This window comes from Phragmites australis, chromosome 21 (genome assembly GCF_958298935.1).
Source record: "Phragmites australis chromosome 21, lpPhrAust1.1, whole genome shotgun sequence".
Lineage (NCBI taxonomy): Eukaryota > Viridiplantae > Streptophyta > Magnoliopsida > Poales > Poaceae > Phragmites > Phragmites australis.
The window spans coordinates 1,051,352-1,067,334 of record NC_084941.1 but is presented as its reverse complement, the minus strand read 5'-3'; the positions used below and the strand labels follow the sequence as shown (position 1 = coordinate 1,067,334).

The following is a 15,983-nucleotide window of genomic DNA, read 5'->3' as shown; positions in this document are numbered from 1 at the left end:
AAAGTATTTGTTCGAGTTAAATTTTTTAAGATAGATTATAGCATCCTCTATGACATATATATTTTTAAAAGTTGTATAACTATTTTAGTATTTTAAATTTTAAAGTAATAAAATATAGTGTTTTTTATTTTTTAAACTGCCGTCCGTTAAAAGGATGGCATCTTAATTTTTCTAAAGTGTCGTCTTTTCAAAAGGCCACAATAGTCTAGGTATATAATATTTAAAAATTAGTATATACTTTTGTAAATATTAAAAAAAATATAAATATAAAAATTCCAGAGATCTCGTGCTCCTCCTCCACCCCTTCCGCTTCCAGGCTGCCTTCCGTCGCCTCTGCAAGACTGCAACTGCATCCGCGACCCACGCCCCAAACCCTAGCCCCCTCCACCGCCACCGCCATGACCGACCCATCCGCTGCCGCCGCGGAGGTCGGGGCGCACGCATCGCTGCCCCCGCCGGCCGCCGAGGAGGCCGATTCCGCAGCGGCGGAGGAGGCTGCGGCGACCGCGAAGAGGTGGCCCGGATGGCCCGGGGACAGCGTGTTCCGGCTGGTGGTGCCGGTGCTGAAGGTCGGGAGCATCATCGGGCGGAAGGGCGAGCTCATCAAGCGCCTCGTCGAGGAAACCAAGGCCAGGGTCCGCGTCCTCGAGGGCCCCGTCGGCGCCACCGAGCGCATTGTGAGTACAATTTTCGCTGGTGATTGATGGGCTTATATCTTTATTGATGCGAATATGATGTGATGTTGAAGAAATTGAAATTAGAATCCCTTTTAGGGTTTTTGTAGAGGTTTCTTAGTATCATGAGCTAGGATTTTTTTAACGGTTTTACCTGTCGAGAACGCATACGAGATACGATTTCAGTGGTCGTGGTAAAAAAGTTGGGTGTTTGTTAGGCTGTGACATGAGTTCGCTATGGGATGATCTCTCAGCTGTGGTGGAGTTGTCTGATTGATCCTCCATGGTACTGCAAATGTTACTTGATTTGGTTGTGATGCTAAGTACTCACAGGACAGATGTGGAAGTCAACTTCTTAATATGGTTGGAGACCAAGGTCATGTTAAGAATGGATGTTGTTTCCGTGTGATTATATGGTGTGTGCGGCATTTGTTGTGAGGACTGTAAATACCAGGGAGGTGTATGCCTTCAGATGTCAGTAGGAGACAGTTGTGAACAGAGAAGGGTACGATTATGTGAACAAGTGCCTTTCGATGTGATTTTATGCTTACTCTAGCATGGTGCACATAGAGTTGTTCCGTATGGCTATTTGGGTGATAACAGCAGATGGTAGTTGCCTTTTTGTTTGGTGCAATTAGGCAGGCTAACTATCTATGTATGCCGATTATGCCCTGAATGAATTCAAATTTGATATTGGATAGCTCTTTTGATTTTTATTATTTAGCTATGTTGTTAATAGAATTGCGTGCTTCATGCTCTCATTTGGATACTCTTGCTGAATCACAGTTCTCTAAATATTCCAGGTTTTGGTGTCCGGAAAAGAAGACCCAAGCTTGGAGCTGCCTCCAGCTACTGATGCTCTGATGAGAGTTTTTAAACGTGTCAATGGAATAGCAGACGGAGCTGCTGAGGGTACTCAGGCAGCTGCTGCACCCAGTGTATGTGCTGCCCGATTGTTGGTTCCTGGGGCTCAAGCAATTAACCTAATTGGGAAGCAAGGTGCCACAATCAAGGCAATCCAGGAGGGCACGGGTGCTACAATACGGGTTATATCAGTAGGTAAAGTATTCTTGACAGATGTATAGTGTTGCTTTGGTACAGGAATTGATCATCTTGCTATTGGATCGTAGTATCTTATCTTTTTCTCCTAGCTCAAATTCAATGGTTGAATTTCCGTCAAGCTTTAGCTTTTATACTTGTTCCAAGTTGCACATTCTTAACACAAAAGTGTGTCATCCTTTTTAGAGTATTTGATGTTTTGGCAGCCCTTAAGTAATGCAAATCACTCTTTCGAGAAGTCATGCCTTTTTGGCTTACATTCTCGTATGCTATTTTCTTTGTCAAATGTCAATGTTTAGGAGCTTTACTTGGATTTCTATTGCATTTTTCTTCTTGCATGATTGGATGAACAACAATGTACTCTTGGTCACAGTACAAAAAAATGGATTTGATAAGTTTTAAAATTAGCTTTTAGCACAGAATATTATAGCATAGAGATTTTGAAAATTTAAGGTTCACCTTCTCCAGATGTACAAAGATGTTATACTTTAAGGATTGAAGATAATATGTTGATTCAACCTTCGTGAAAATGAATGATGGCTATTCTTGGCTTATAAATATTTGTAGATGAACGAGAGCGACCGTTCTATGTAACTGAAGATGAAAGGATAGTTGAGATACAAGGTGAAACAGAGAGAGTTGTAAAAGCACTTCAAGCAGTTTCTAACCATCTGCGGAAATTTTTGGTTGACCATAGTGTGCTTCCATTATTTGAAAAGACTGTAAGCACTAAGCACGCATTTTAGCTTATGCTAAGCTTCACTAGTCCACCCTTCATATCATTTTTAATACACCGTTTTTCTTATCTTTTTTTCAGAATACTACGGTGAGTCAAGACCATGGTGGTGATGGTTGGAGTGATATGTCACATCCTTCAATTGGTTCTACACAAGTAAACCAACCACCTTCGGTAGTTGATGAATATATTCTTCCGGTGAAGAGGGATCTCTTGTTTCTTGAACGAGAACATTTGGTAGATCATAACATTCATCGCTCAGGCGTATCACTTTATGGGCGGGATCCTGCCTTGTCAACATTACGACCCCCTGGGATACATGGTGCTGGCCATCTACTTACACAGGTCTGGATTATCTTCGCTTTGTATGCATCTTCATTTCTTTACATAAGATGTTTGGTGGAATAAGCACGATTCTTCATTTCTTTACATAAGATGTTTGGTGGAATAAGCATCTTTTCAGTCAGTTATTGTATGAATCTCTTTCTTGCCTGTTTATTCATTCCATCCATTTATCCTTTTACAAGTAACTTGACAGATATTACTCGGAAGCAGAGCATTTTTTTTTTAAAATAACTCGAGCTGTTGCTGACAAGAATGTACCATATGCAGATAACTCAGACCATGCAGATCCCACTTACATATGCAGAAGACATTATAGGAGTTAAAGGAGCAAACATTGCATACATACGAGCTAATAGTGGGGCTGTTGTCACAATTCAGGAGAGTTTGGGTAGCCCTGATGATATTACTGTTGAAATAAAGGGGACATCGTCGCAGGTACAAGCTGCCCAACAGCTCATCCAGGTAATAGCACATCATGTGTTCCTTTGAAATTTAGATTTTTTCGACTTTAAACATTTTGACACCATCTCTTCATCCAGGACTCGTTGGCTGCACACAGAGAACCTGTCAGGAGCAGCTATGTAGGGGCAGGATTAGATCCAGTGTATAGGTCCAGCTACTCACAGTATGGCAGCTCCACCTATCCATCGTCATCGCTGCCATCTTATTCTAGCATCGATGATGGTAGATATCCGTCTTCAGGTCTGGGCGGGTATGGGTCGAGTTACCGGTACTAGTAGCAGCTAATCGTTAGGCTTGAATGCTTGATGCTACCTTGTACCGTGCCTGCATGACCATTATACAAGTCACCAAGTTTTCTGGTGACTTTTAGTGTGCTTGCGGGCGGGAATCTGGTAGATCATATTGTATCCCATGTCGTTAAGGTGACAAACAGATGATTTATAGATTTCCCCTTCTATGGAATTGTAACCTGAACTGGTTTTTCGTGGTTTAACGGTGCCTGTTTCTGTGATCACTGCAATTTGATGAACACCATTTTGTGTAAGAGATGATCCAATTCAACGTGTGCATCTGTCTGTGCATGCAGTATTTTTTGCACGTGTAAAATATTGCCAAGCATTACTACCTCATCACGCCGTGACATTGTGTGCCAGTGGCTACGTATATTATGGTTTATGGATAGGCACTAAACGTGCATTTTCCGGCTGTCGGCGTTTCCAAAGTCACCGTAAGAAAGATCAAACTACGACAAGGACAAGACAAAATATTTAATCAATCAGGAGCATAACGACATCTAAAGTTACATCTGCATCTGCAGCTGTTGCAAAACAGTATTTGTTTTAAGTTGCCCTCAGGCCTCAGCTACAAGTCCTGACAACGGAGGACAAAAACGCAAGGCTCCAGGATCGGTTGCTGTGCTCTTGCATCCAATGTTGTTTGCTGTTGAGTTGCTCATCATGTTCCACTAGCCCATCCTGCAGTGAAGACGTGCACAGGATGATCAGTCACCATTTGATAATTTTATTGAATATACACATCATACCCCTAAGCTCAAACCAAACAGCACAAAAACAAAAGGAAATAAGCTGCCGTAGCACAATGAAATTACACATGCTGCCTTCCCAGTTCAGACATTTCAGTTGGCTACCAAACGTTTTGTCATAACAATTCCATTGTAAACTATGTATGCGTCATTGACAAAATTTCAGATGGTCCACGAGAAGCAAAAATAAAAAGATTGTTCCACTCAATAGTCAATGTCCTACCATAGAAGAGGATGCGGCTCTCCTGCAAAGCATGTTGAGAGCCTCAACCATCTTTCCTGAAACAGAAAAGACGATCTTCATAATCTAAATAGGAATAATGGCCACAAATTTATCTGAATTGGATCGTAGCAAAACAAAATAATGGTTCACTAATGCTTTCACGACACAGGCAAAGTAGCAAGAAAAAAAATCAGAGCATGGACAAATAATAACTTCATGAGACAAATCATTGAAGGATTGCAAGGGAGGTGCATACTTTCTCTTTCTGCTACCCATAGGATTTCTCATGTCATTCTTCGGGATATTGATGCCAGGAGTTCCTACAAACTGCATAGGAGACATTGCAGATGCACCAGCTGCTGCCACAGATGGCAAAGATGATGACGGTGCTGGAACAGGTGGAACCGCAGTTGTTGGCACTGGTGGTGGTAGGGGCACCATTGTGGGTGCTTGTGCAGGTGCAGGCACAAGAGTAGGTTCGGGAGGAGGGCGTGGTAGGATGTGCTTCAATCTATTATTCCTATAGTTCTTCCAAAAGAAATATTGCTGCCTATGAGCAAGCTCCTGTCAAACAATGTGCTGGTAAGCATTAGTTTCATACAAGTGATCTTAACTGACTAAAAAGAATATTGTACAAAGTAAAATTATGAACATTAATCAAGCATGCAAAAGCTCAACATGCTTCGCTATCACCTAATTTTCCTTAAGCAGTTCCTAAACATAATATATCAATCATATATCTGCAGGAGCATTAATATCAAGTTTTATCCACTTTTCTGTTTCTTGATGCATTCTGACAAGCTACAGTCTAATATGTTCCAAAGGCACAACTCCAGGTAGGTTTCCAAAGGAGGAATGAGGCTACAAAACAGTAAGCTAAAAGCTAAAAAATGGTGCTTGTGTGTGATTCTCAAAAGATCACCTTGCTTGTTGGATGTGCCATTGCACCCCGGAAATTCGCATTTTGGAGGAGCTCAAGAAAGAAAAGGCAGTGTGGATACCTGTATCATCAGCAAGCACCATGAGCAAGTCATTTTTGTCAGTGAGCATATCTACTTGCAGAAAATCTAAAAAAGATATAGCCTACTCACATTATGTATTTGATATACTCCGGACGCTGCCAATATTTAAGGTACTTGAGGTACCCGATAAACGCATCATCCTCAAAATATCTATTCTGCGCTAGATCTGTGCAATCAAAACATACATCACATATCTTCCGTGTGGTACCAAACATAATACTCATTCAACAAGTAAATTGAAGTGAAACCCCACAACAGCAAGAAGCAATGAAGCTTAAGCAAAGACAAATTCAAGCAATACCACTAACAGTGCCACAGCCTTAACACATCCCGTCGCACCAGGAAGTCGCTTAAGAGGTCATCACATTCACACTCAGCTAAAATAACAAATTTTCTCTGCGTTACTAGCAATTGCTGGTTATTACTTATTAGCAGCAGCACACCATTCCAAATTGGCTATCACAAACCGAAGTAGCTACGGGTTGATTGATTGCCCACCCAACATCGTTCCGCAAAAGCGTGCAAGATCTAAGAAGCTAACCCTAACCAGGTGAAGTGAAACGAAAGAGTTGAGGAGAGCACAGTACAGTGGATGTAGGTAGGGTTGGCGAGGCACTGCACGAACTCCAGTTCGAGAAGGAACCGCTGCCTCCCGTCGTCGGGGTCCTTGTACGGCGGAGGCTTCCCGCCGCCGCCAGGGGCGGACTCAACGTCGGCCATGGGGGTTCAATCAGTCAGTGAACCCCTCAGATTTTTGGAAAATAAACTGCGCCCGCACCTCGGCTGGATTGATCTCGCTTGCTGAAGACGAGTCAAATTGAACTATGGGTGGGTGGATTGGATTTGTAGGGAACCACGCAGCACATAAATCAGCAGCAGTCCGCTTAACTGCTTAAGCAAGCAGTCTATCCGAGTCCGGATCGTTCCCCACTCCAGAGGATACCGCGGTGGGGAAGGTCTGGTTTGTTGCGTACCGTCGCCGGCGACGAGGTCGCCGACGATGAGACGGAACAAAATTGTGACGGCAAGAGCGAGCGAGCGAGAGGGGTGCGGGGAACCCTCGAGTCCCCTCAACTCCGCAGATTTACAGTTTTGCCCCTAGGTCCATTGAAGAAGTAAGATGGTGTTTGGTTAGAGAGTGAATTGGGATGAGATATTCTGTTTATATATTGAATTGATATTTATTTGTTGGGAGGATAAAATAAGTTTATTTTAGTATTTTGGATTTATTATCAGTGTCACGTTTGAAATGGGATGATTGAGTTCTCACATTTTTAGAATAGCTTCGTCTCGAATTTTTAAAGAATATTTTCTAATTTTGAATCATTACATTTCACTGATCTCTATCTAAATATCTAAACACGACATAGATCTACTCTGTCCCATCTCATCCACAAACCAAATAATACCTAACAAATTAGATAACAACGAAATCAAAGGGCTACATATCACAACTTTCAAATAACCTGCAGTATTTATTTAAGCTAACTACAGTTTTAGGAGATCTAATATTAAAGAGCTGGGACTTTATCTTGCTTGTCAGCTCCCTTTTTTTTACATCCATGGCCACTTGGCAGAATCTCTAGATATATTTGCATCGATTCTGTATATTTTCTTGCTTAAAGATCCCTAACGCCACCGTAACGTGTTGAATAACCCGACGTGAGTATGGTGTGTGCACGTGTATAGTTCGACTTGTATTCTTAAAAAAATTTACAACCCTGACGCATTTCATGCAAAATCATCGTACCGCCGAAGTTGTCATCGTTCCCTTGGCACTTCATTTTGGTTTCCCAACGGGCAGCAACCGTTTTGCGTTGCAAGACAGCAAGGACAGAGGGAACCAGCGGCAAAGCGGAAAAATCCGTGACCCCCCGCCCCCCGGCGCGGGCCAACCACCGGAACCAAACGCCATCGTTGCAGCCGGCCCACCTGCCCCCACGTAATCCCACCACGCCGGCACGGCGCGCGCGTGTCGCCGCCGCGCGAAAGAATAATTATTAAGCGGCGCGGCGCGGCGCGGCTGATGGGGTCGATCGGCGTGGCCGCTCACACCGTCACGCGCACCCAACGGCGCGGCGGCCGCCACTCGCCACCTATCTCGAGTCCCCGACCCGACACGGCTCACGGCCACGCCGCGCGGCCGCACCCAGCACGGCACGGTCCGCACGACGCGGCGCCCGTGGCCTGTGCCGTGCCGTGCCATTACGCCCCGGCTCACGGCCTCATCACCTCACCCGCCGCGACAAACCCCCCAAAACCACCGCCCCGCACCGCCCACGCGGCCGCAGCGGTGACGCCCTCCCCAGCCGGTCATTTCACCGCGCGGCCCACCACCGCAGCGCACCTCCGCCTCCTTATATGACCGGTTCCCCACCTCCGCCTCCTCCGTTCCCCATCTCTACCACCACCAAACCCTAGACGCCTTCGCCGCCGCCGACCGACCATGTCTTCCTCGTCCTCCGACCAGGCCAAGGACGACGCCGTCTCCTCCCCCGACCTCCCGCCGCTGGCCGCTCCCGTCGCGGCGGCGGCGGCTGCAGCGGCGGCAGCCGCGTCGTCGGGCGGAGGGGTGGGAGGGGGCGGCTCCGGGCGGAGGCTGCCGCCGCCGTGCTGGACGCACGAGGAGACGCTGGCGCTCATCGAGGCGTACCGCGACAGGTGGGAGGCGCTGCGCAAGGGCAACCTGCGAGCCGCGGACTGGGACGACGTGGCCGGCGCCGTCACCGCCCGCTGCGGGAGGTTCCCCACGGCCACCCACAAGTCCGGCGTGCAGTGCCGCCACAAGATCGAGAAGCTCCGGAAGCGGTACCGCGCTGAGCGCGGCCGCTCCGCCGGCCGCTCCAAGGGGCCCAAGTGGCCCTTCTTCCCGCTCCTCCACGACCTCGCCGGCGGTGGCGCGCCCGACCCCAGCCCCAACGCCATCGTCAAGATCAAGACCAAGGGCCCCGCCCCGCCAGCGTCCCCGCCTTCCCCCGTATCCTCCCCTTCCTCCGAGGAAGCCGTGCGGAGCAGGAGCCTGCACGGGCTCATCTCCAACGGCGGTGCCGGGAGCGGGCTGCGCTTCACCATCCCCAAGGCCTCGCGCACGAAGCCCGCGGCGGCGGCGGCGAGGCCCGAGAGGAGCGGCAGCGAGGACGACGCCGAGTCAGAGGCCATGGCTGAGGTCGCGGCCGCGCTGCGGGCCGTCGGGGAGGGGTTCATGAGGACGGAGGAACGCAGGCTGGAGCTGTCCCTCCAGATGGAGAAGGAGCGGATGGAGTCGGAGATGAAGCGCACCCAGACGATGCTCGACGCGCAGCAGCTCTTCCTCGAGGCCTTCCTCGGCAAGCAGCAGCAGCAGCAGCACAAGAGGGCCAAGCTCTCCCCAGCCATGGAGGAGGACTGATCGATCGATGGAGACCGGCAGCTCCGCCCTGCTGCTGCCTTGGCTGTAGCCATGTGTCGTCTATGCTTACTTGCTCGTGTTACTAGTTCTTGATAGTTGTTGACTTGTGATGTTGGTAGTGATTTCCTCTCATTTGGATGCTATGGTAATTAAGCAAGGTGTTTGGTTTGGGGGCAAAGGATGGATGTAGGTGTAGGATATGGTGGATTAGGGAGGAGCTTTGAATTACAAGTGCTCTGTTGTAATGTAATCAGTGAACTGCTGCTGCTTGTGTTATGAGCTGCTGCCGCCTTGGTGGAAGCTGTTATGCAGCTTGTTCAAATGGCACCTGCTCCGCTTGTTGTTGATTCTGATCTTGCTTTGCTCGTTTCTTGTCTTGTTTTTGAATTCCCAGGTGCCATCTCTGTGAAAATTCTGCGGGTAAGCATGTGGCATCTCCGCTGGGTGCTGTGGCTATTTGAACGTGTTCGTCTGTTAACTGCAGTAGATTATACGGTCAGTCAGGAATGTTTCTTAAGCTGCAATAGATTATAAGGTCAGTCAGGAATGTTTCTTAAGCTGCAGCACTACCGCAAACCGCTAATTTGCCGAGTAGAGAACTACAAAAGATAATAGTAACACAGCCGTCCATACAAAACACACTGATTACCAGAACTGCGAAAGATAATAGTAAAACACGAAGCATACATCACGAATATTGGCCGTAATTGGAGTTACTCCATTGCAACTTTCTGATCAAATGGGGGTCTCCAAAAAAGACGTACAGTTAGTTCACCAACAGTCCTATCTTAGCGATCTGCCAATCCGGTTGATTGCAGAAGTTTTGTGGTAAACTCAGAGACAACAAAGAGTCATTCCTAACGTACAAGGATGTTATCGTAGTTTGGTCGTTAAGGGAGGAGTCCTGCCTATACCGGATGCACTACACTGGAACCATGATATGTTGGGTGATTTTGTAGCGCCAGAAAACCTAAGGAATCAGTGAATCACATCAACCCAGTAGAATCAGTAGTAAGGGCTGTAGCTGTATCCCGGGAACCTCCTGAACCTTGGTACCTTCCTGCACAGAAACAAAATTAATAATGTCATTAAGGATGAGTCAGGAACTCCACACACCTTGTATCCCCTTCCAATAGATGAGCTTAGCTTCTGGAGAAGCTGGGTGAAAAAGCCAGTCATTTGGCCCAGATTCAGATTCCACCCTGGAGAAGTTCAAGTGGAGCTAGGCCAAACAAGGACTTAAGTCACCTCAAAAGTGATAATGTGCTGATTACACCTAACCAAAATAGCATTTTTCATTTTTATCATATTTTCACATTCACGTGCAATATATCTTTATGAAGAAAATCCTTACCCATATGTTGGATAGAAGGGATGAACTGGGTGCCTTCCCCTAGAATGCTTCATTCCTGGGATGTTAGTTCTTTTTGGACAGACCTACATATAAAAAGGAGACAAAAGAAATGTTAGGAAGTTGAAACCAATCATACGTAAATATTACAGCAAGTTCTTTTGGACCTTCAAAGGACGACCATGTAGTTCTGTTTCATTCAAAAGGAGAGCATTCTGGACAGCCTCAACTTCATCAAATTCCACATAAGCAAACCCTTTGGGTTGACCAAAGCTGTCTGTCAAGATTGTCACCCTGTTGATACTTCCACAATACTGAAAATGCTGCTGAACTTCTTCCGGCAAGCAAGCATAGTCAACCTGAAGCAAGGTGGCACACGGTTTACTTCTTAATCACAGTTGTCGCAAACTGAGAATTAAATGGTGCCATTTTAATGCATTCTTATAGGACAAGTATTTGTTTTTAAAACATATAAGATGCCATGAATCCCAGCCCCAGGAAGAAACAGTTATGGTAACATACCAAAAACATAGGCAAGTATCAAAATTCACAAACAATTGGAATTTATTAAAGTGCTCCCTTCAAATACAGAATCATTGCTCAAGAATGGGCAAGGGTTACAGGATATTTACAAAGTGTATAGCACATGCTTGAATAACATTTGGACAAATTGTACAAAATAAGAAGAAAACTCACATTCCCGACATATATAGAGCGAGCATCCACCTCTGCCTTCTCAGCAGTTGTTGCTGAAGCAGCTGTTTCTGGTTCTTCTTCTGGAAATGCAAACAAAAAGGAAAAAGAGCGGTAAACATACTGTAGAGCTCAGTGGGTAATTGAGAGCACTATTCCATTGAAGCATTGGGGCAGGGGAAAGTGAAATTACTGCACTGCATTCACAATCAGAAATTATGAAGCAAATAATAATAAAAAAGGTACTTCAAGAACAGCAATGAACCTATTTAATCAGTATCCATGATTGTATGAAGTACAGATGGTTTTACTAATTAAGTAAATAAGCCGATTTGAGGTAAGTGGCATATCTAACTTTGCATACCATACCATTTTCAAAATGTTTGCAGAATACACTTACTTTCTAAACAAGATCATCTGAAAGTTTGTCTTCACTACCAATAAATTTTCAGAAGTAGCAGTACCAATGGGGCAGAAGAGATGGCTATAAGCAATTAAGCTGAGCATAAGCTTTAGTGAAAATTGTGTCAGTGTGTATAAACTGTGCTTTCTATGGAATATTGGTATTAGTGTCATCATGGTGCCCTATGCCAGCACAGTTGTATAATCTGAAAAGAATTTTGTAGTTTATGAGCCCCCATGCCATGCATATGAGAGAAAAAAATATATGCAATGCATCTTATGGAAATCTCCACTATTGCACCACATAAATTCTAGCTAGGTGGAAAAAAAATACATCACAATGTTCTTTTTAAGTGTTTACCTAAACACTTTCATCGCGGAACCAGATGCCTAACACACTTATTTCCTAGCTGTACTGGCTCATAATCGAATCCTATGGAGACACAACATTAGCATTAGGTAAAAATCAAAATGCAGGTTGGGTCTGATGAATTAATGATGCTCCTTAGAAATGCAATCGTTGACCAGACGAAATGACATTCTGATATGCTCCAGATGTCAAATGCTACAAATTGCCCACCGATTGCTTATGTCAGTCAATTTAAGTCATGCTTAGCTGCACCACAAGTATACCCAATAAGTAACCAAGCAAGCTTACCTACTGAACTAGTACTAGTCAAGCTTTGACCATAATATACCAACCATCCAGTCCTCATCAAAAGCTGTTCAAATTCAATACTGATCAACAAAACAAATAATGGAGGGGCACAGAGATAATGCTGATCAATCCACACAACACCTGAAAACGCTCAAATGCACCCACTATCCTGAGAACGCTCCAGATGTTAAGTGCTAGAAGCTGCTAAAAGTTTCTCCCACTGATGAGCTACGAGTTATAACAGCCACTCTAATCCTTAGCTGCGCCACAAGCATACACAGTAAGTAACCAAGCAACCTTACCTACTGAACTGTACTAGTCATGCTTTGACCATAACACATCAATCATCCAGCGCCCATCAAAAGCTGCTCAAATTCAATGTAAAAAACTACTATTGTTTAACAGAACAAATAATGGAGAGGCACAGACAAACAATGCTCACAAATAACACACAACACCCGAGAACGCTCAAATGTATCATCTACTATCCTTACTGCAACACTGCAACCGCCGAGGCTCGCCCGTACCTGCAGTGGTGGTACGGTTGAGGTGTTGTATCTCCGTCTTCTTCTCACCGGTGGCAACTGGTGGGTGATCGGATTTCTAGGACAGCGACTGTTAAGCCATGCCTTGCCTCGCTTATTGACTCGTTTGATTGCATATCACTGTGAGTATTCAAGTTTTTCTCTCTTTCTATGTTCTGGACTGCACATATGCTCAATGATGATGATGAAAACCACTGAAAGTGGGCGTGTAGCATAAGTACAATAGTCAGAATCAGAATAATTATCTGTTTACCTTACCGATCCAGGCGGTTGTGCTATCTGTGGTTGGTTACTCTCTAGTTGAGGCATGTAAACCGAGCTCTATCTCCTTTGTCTCTGTGTACACGGCTAGTTTACTTGTTTCCTGGTTTCAGTGCTGCTGGTATTGGCTGGGGCTGTAGAATTTGATGATTTAGTCTCTTTTGATCTGTTGGTCTACAGCTTGTTTAACTTCAGTTTGCACAGCCTATTTCCTACTGTGATTCTGATTTGGTGGGCAGCACTGTCTTGGATAACTAGTTTGGTTTCAGAGAATTTTTTGTCCGATTATGTCACTAGGTGTGATCTTAGCTGCATGCTTAAGTTTTGATGTATTTTGTGATCAGCTTGGGAGCAGAATTTTAAGTTCTGGGGCGAGCTGTAAAGAACCATCTGAGAGCAATATTTCACTCTATTATCTTGTGGTTCAGTACTGTGTTTTATATTCATGATGAATGATCTTGCTGTCTATGCACTTATGGTTCATTCTTACAAGTTCATATATATATATACTTTATGTTCTGTTGAGCTCTTATCATGTTATTTTTTAAATTTGGATATATATGCTCTCATTATCGCACATATTACAACACAAACTAGTCATTAACTACGTAACACCAGAAGAATGGCATGCTCCCAACAAAAGGCGCCACAAATCCAATCACATATCACCTAAATGGCTAAATTAGGATGCCGCCCTCCCGTATCCAACCAAATTCCGTAGTTGAATTCAGCATCAACTTGCACAGACGAAACAAAATCGCTAACTAGGCGAACGGGGATGGTGTTTTCACGACCGGATTACCATGAGATGCGGCGGGTGGTATCTCGTAGTCGAGCTTCTCCAACTCCCGCAGCCGCCTCCGCATTTCCTCGATATCCTGCAACCCACCACACCCTAACATGCATAAGCACCGCGCACACCACCAACCCAACCCAATCCAAACCAAACCGCCGTTGCTCCAGACCTCCAACGCGAGGTAGGAGACGGGACGACATTGCAAAACACACACACACGAACACACGCAGAAGCACACCGCACGAACGCGCGCACCTGGTCCTTGGAGGAGAGGCGGGCGCGGAGCTCGGCGGCGGAAGGGTCCGCCTCGCTGTCCTCGACGGGGAAGTATCGTCCGCCGGAGCCGCCCATCCCGCCGCCGCGTGGCCCTCGCCTCGCCGCCGCAACCCGCAAGTGCTCCTGCGTTTTGGTGCTCCCTCTCCTCTCTTTTCGCTCCTTGTCCTGTCTTCGAGAGTGTATATAATAAAATAACTACTTTTATTTATTTATATATATATATATGATACACAACTAATTATTTACAAGTAAGTAAATTAGCAATACAATTAAATAGTACAATACTTAACGATGCTAAATATTTAAGTAATTAACAATACTAATTAAATCATTAACATTGAATTCAAATTAAATAATTAATATTTAAGATTGAATTAAAATAGTAATTAAATATTACCTAAGTACTAATATACAATTATTATGATTAAATATTTAATAATTATTAATGATTTTCGTAGAATTCACTTTGCAAAATTTTAATTTGACAATTTTCGATGCATTGTGATTTTAATCAAATCTTTCTGTCCAACCGAAGTTTTTTAATCTTTCTAAAATTTATTTTCTTTTTCTTTTTTCTCTCATTATACCGACACCCTACTTACACCTATAAAAAACATGCATACACTAAAACATCACTCTACACCACCACTTACACAAAGTGGCACCACGAAGAGAGGCACCCATGGGCATGTGAGGCCACCACCATGCGTCTTTGCTGTTGCGATACACTATGTTCTACGGTTTAACTAAACTTAAGTGATTAAACAAATTAATCAAAATAAATAAATAAATAAAATGAATTAATTTGATTAATCATATAACTATAATAACAATGATTAAATTAAGTTAATACTCTAATTATATTAGTTAATGGCATTCGTATAATCATACTAATGAAATAATTTAATTACACTGATGAATGAAATTCATGTTATTAAACTAAATAAATAATCTAGTTACACAGACTAATCAAATTCATATAATCAAACTAAACAAATAATATAAGTACTTTAATTTATCAAATTAATATAATTAAATAAATGTAACTGAACGGATTACACCATCTACTTACTCTAATTACTATTATTGTTGCAAGTATTAATTAAATACATAATCTAAGTATTTACTGTAACTTGCACTGCTTCTTCTCTCCTCGCCTCGTGCTACTTCTTCTCTAGTCACACTGCTGCTAGTCTCCTCACTACTCTCATTGTTGCTTCTTAACAGCCTGCTCTCATTTTATAGCAAAACACGGCAACGTGCGGACAGTAGCGCGTGGACTACAAAACTCGACAAAAGCAGCATCACACATAAAATGGTGACAAGACGTGGTGACAAGACACGCAAGTGTCACGAGTGACAAAGGCCGACCGTATACCGTATTCGGCATCTCAGTGGGATCTCATGAGGGTGTGGAGGACCGACGGTAGCTGTAGTCATGTTGGTGGCGTGCAACGGCGCGGAAGCTGGACCGCTGGAGGGAGTCGTCAAGGTGTCGAGCGCGGTAGCTAGACTACTGGAGGTCAAGACATACGAGCTTTGTCAGTTAGGGAGAGGGTGCTAAATAGGCCTGTAAGGGTGTTATCCCTTAGTTATTTAGGTCAAACCGGTGCTAGAACCCCTAGCACGGGCAGTAGGCTCACCCCTAGGCTTGTGCAGCATGCCCCCATCAAAAGATTCATACTCTGTTTACAATACTAAAATATTTTTGTTTGGTTCATCCATAATGCTGTCATAACTGATCTTGATCACGTGTGACATGCCACACATTTGTGGCTAGAAAAATAGCAAATATACTTGTGACAAAGTTAGACAAAATGAACGAGTCTATATTTTTTTAATAAAGATCTCGTTTTAAATCAAACTGCGATATCACTCCCAACGTATTCATTTAACAGCACTTCTATCGTGCATACACATATCTATACATTAAGTGTGCGATTGATATTACCGTATGTAATGTTTATATTTTTGATAAAACTTACGGACACTTAGCTAGTAAGAAGCAAACATGAGGTATGATCTCTAATAGATAGGGTATAATTATTTT

The 15,983-nt window shown here is 44.1% G+C and overlaps 4 protein-coding genes across 9 annotated transcripts; 2 read left to right on the top strand and 2 right to left on the bottom strand.

The window, feature by feature from the left end:
• Positions 1-285: 285 nt before the first annotated feature.
• LOC133903040 (RNA-binding KH domain-containing protein PEPPER-like) lies at positions 286-3,820 on the top strand. The gene is made up of 6 exons (XM_062344383.1): positions 286-677; positions 1,478-1,733; positions 2,301-2,455; positions 2,551-2,814; positions 3,082-3,276; positions 3,354-3,820. The coding sequence occupies exons 1-6, from the start codon at positions 399-401 to the stop codon at positions 3,549-3,551; spliced, it is 1,347 nt and encodes a 448-aa protein (XP_062200367.1). The 5' UTR covers positions 286-398; the 3' UTR covers positions 3,552-3,820.
• Positions 3,821-4,019: 199 nt separating this feature from the next.
• On the bottom strand, positions 4,020-6,705 carry LOC133903041 (mediator of RNA polymerase II transcription subunit 31-like). 2 transcript variants are annotated; one of them, XM_062344384.1, is made up of 6 exons: positions 6,151-6,705; positions 5,633-5,729; positions 5,464-5,542; positions 4,798-5,105; positions 4,542-4,597; positions 4,020-4,250 (listed from the first exon to the last, which is right to left on the bottom strand). In XM_062344384.1, exons 1-5 carry the CDS (start codon positions 6,281-6,283, stop codon positions 4,585-4,587), a joined length of 630 nt encoding a protein of 209 aa, XP_062200368.1. In that variant the 5' UTR covers positions 6,284-6,705; the 3' UTR covers positions 4,020-4,250; positions 4,542-4,584. The 2 variants fall into 2 exon arrangements, with proteins under 2 accessions (XP_062200368.1, XP_062200369.1); XM_062344385.1 differs by lacking the exon at positions 4,542-4,597.
• Positions 6,706-7,616: 911 nt separating this feature from the next.
• LOC133903037 (trihelix transcription factor ENAP1-like) lies at positions 7,617-9,302 on the top strand. The gene has a single exon (XM_062344377.1). It carries the CDS (start codon positions 8,010-8,012, stop codon positions 8,949-8,951), a length of 942 nt encoding a protein of 313 aa, XP_062200361.1. The 5' UTR covers positions 7,617-8,009; the 3' UTR covers positions 8,952-9,302.
• LOC133903039 (polyadenylate-binding protein 1-like) lies at positions 9,302-14,098 on the bottom strand. Of its 5 annotated transcripts, XR_009907190.1 has the most exons (7): positions 13,913-14,098; positions 13,664-13,739; positions 10,999-11,078; positions 10,470-10,661; positions 10,306-10,388; positions 10,068-10,173; positions 9,302-9,429 (listed from the first exon to the last, which is right to left on the bottom strand). XR_009907190.1 is itself a non-coding variant. In XM_062344381.1 (6 exons), the coding sequence occupies exons 1-6, from the start codon at positions 14,006-14,008 to the stop codon at positions 10,191-10,193; spliced, it is 564 nt and encodes a 187-aa protein (XP_062200365.1). In that variant the 5' UTR covers positions 14,009-14,098; the 3' UTR covers positions 9,470-10,190. The 5 variants fall into 5 exon arrangements, 4 of the variants coding, with proteins under 4 accessions (XP_062200365.1, XP_062200366.1, XP_062200363.1 ...); XM_062344381.1 differs by lacking the exon at positions 9,302-9,429 and having other exon boundaries at positions 9,470-10,227; XM_062344382.1 differs by lacking the exon at positions 9,302-9,429 and having other exon boundaries at positions 9,470-10,173.
• Positions 14,099-15,983: the final 1,885 nt, after the last annotated feature.

Bases quoted from the DNA above. Each gene is read 5' to 3' on its own strand.
- LOC133903037 (XM_062344377.1), top strand. From the start codon at position 8,010: ATGTCTTCCTCGTCCTCCGACCAGGCCAAGGACGACGCCGTCTCCTCC.
- LOC133903040 (XM_062344383.1), top strand. From the start codon at position 399: ATGACCGACCCATCCGCTGCCGCCGCGGAGGTCGGGGCGCACGCATCG. The intron at 1,734-2,300 runs GTAAAGTATTCT...AAATATTTGTAG, and splicing joins AATACGGGTTATATCAGTAG to ATGAACGAGAGCGACCGTTC. The intron at 2,815-3,081 runs GTCTGGATTATC...TACCATATGCAG, and splicing joins CTGGCCATCTACTTACACAG to ATAACTCAGACCATGCAGAT.
- LOC133903039 (XM_062344379.1), bottom strand. From the start codon at position 14,008: ATGGGCGGCTCCGGCGGACGATACTTCCCCGTCGAGGACAGCGAGGCG. The intron at 11,079-13,663 runs GTAATCCGGTCG...TTGCATTTCCAG, and splicing joins ACCACCCGCCGCATCTCATG to AAGAAGAACCAGAAACAGCT. The intron at 10,662-10,998 runs GTGAGTTTTCTT...ACCTTGCTTCAG, and splicing joins GCTCTATATATGTCGGGAAT to GTTGACTATGCTTGCTTGCC.
- LOC133903041 (XM_062344384.1), bottom strand. From the start codon at position 6,283: ATGGCCGACGTTGAGTCCGCCCCTGGCGGCGGCGGGAAGCCTCCGCCG. The intron at 5,543-5,632 runs GTGAGTAGGCTA...CTGATGATACAG, and splicing joins GAGTATATCAAATACATAAT to GTATCCACACTGCCTTTTCT. The intron at 5,106-5,463 runs GTGATCTTTTGA...ATTGTTTGACAG, and splicing joins TGGCACATCCAACAAGCAAG to GAGCTTGCTCATAGGCAGCA.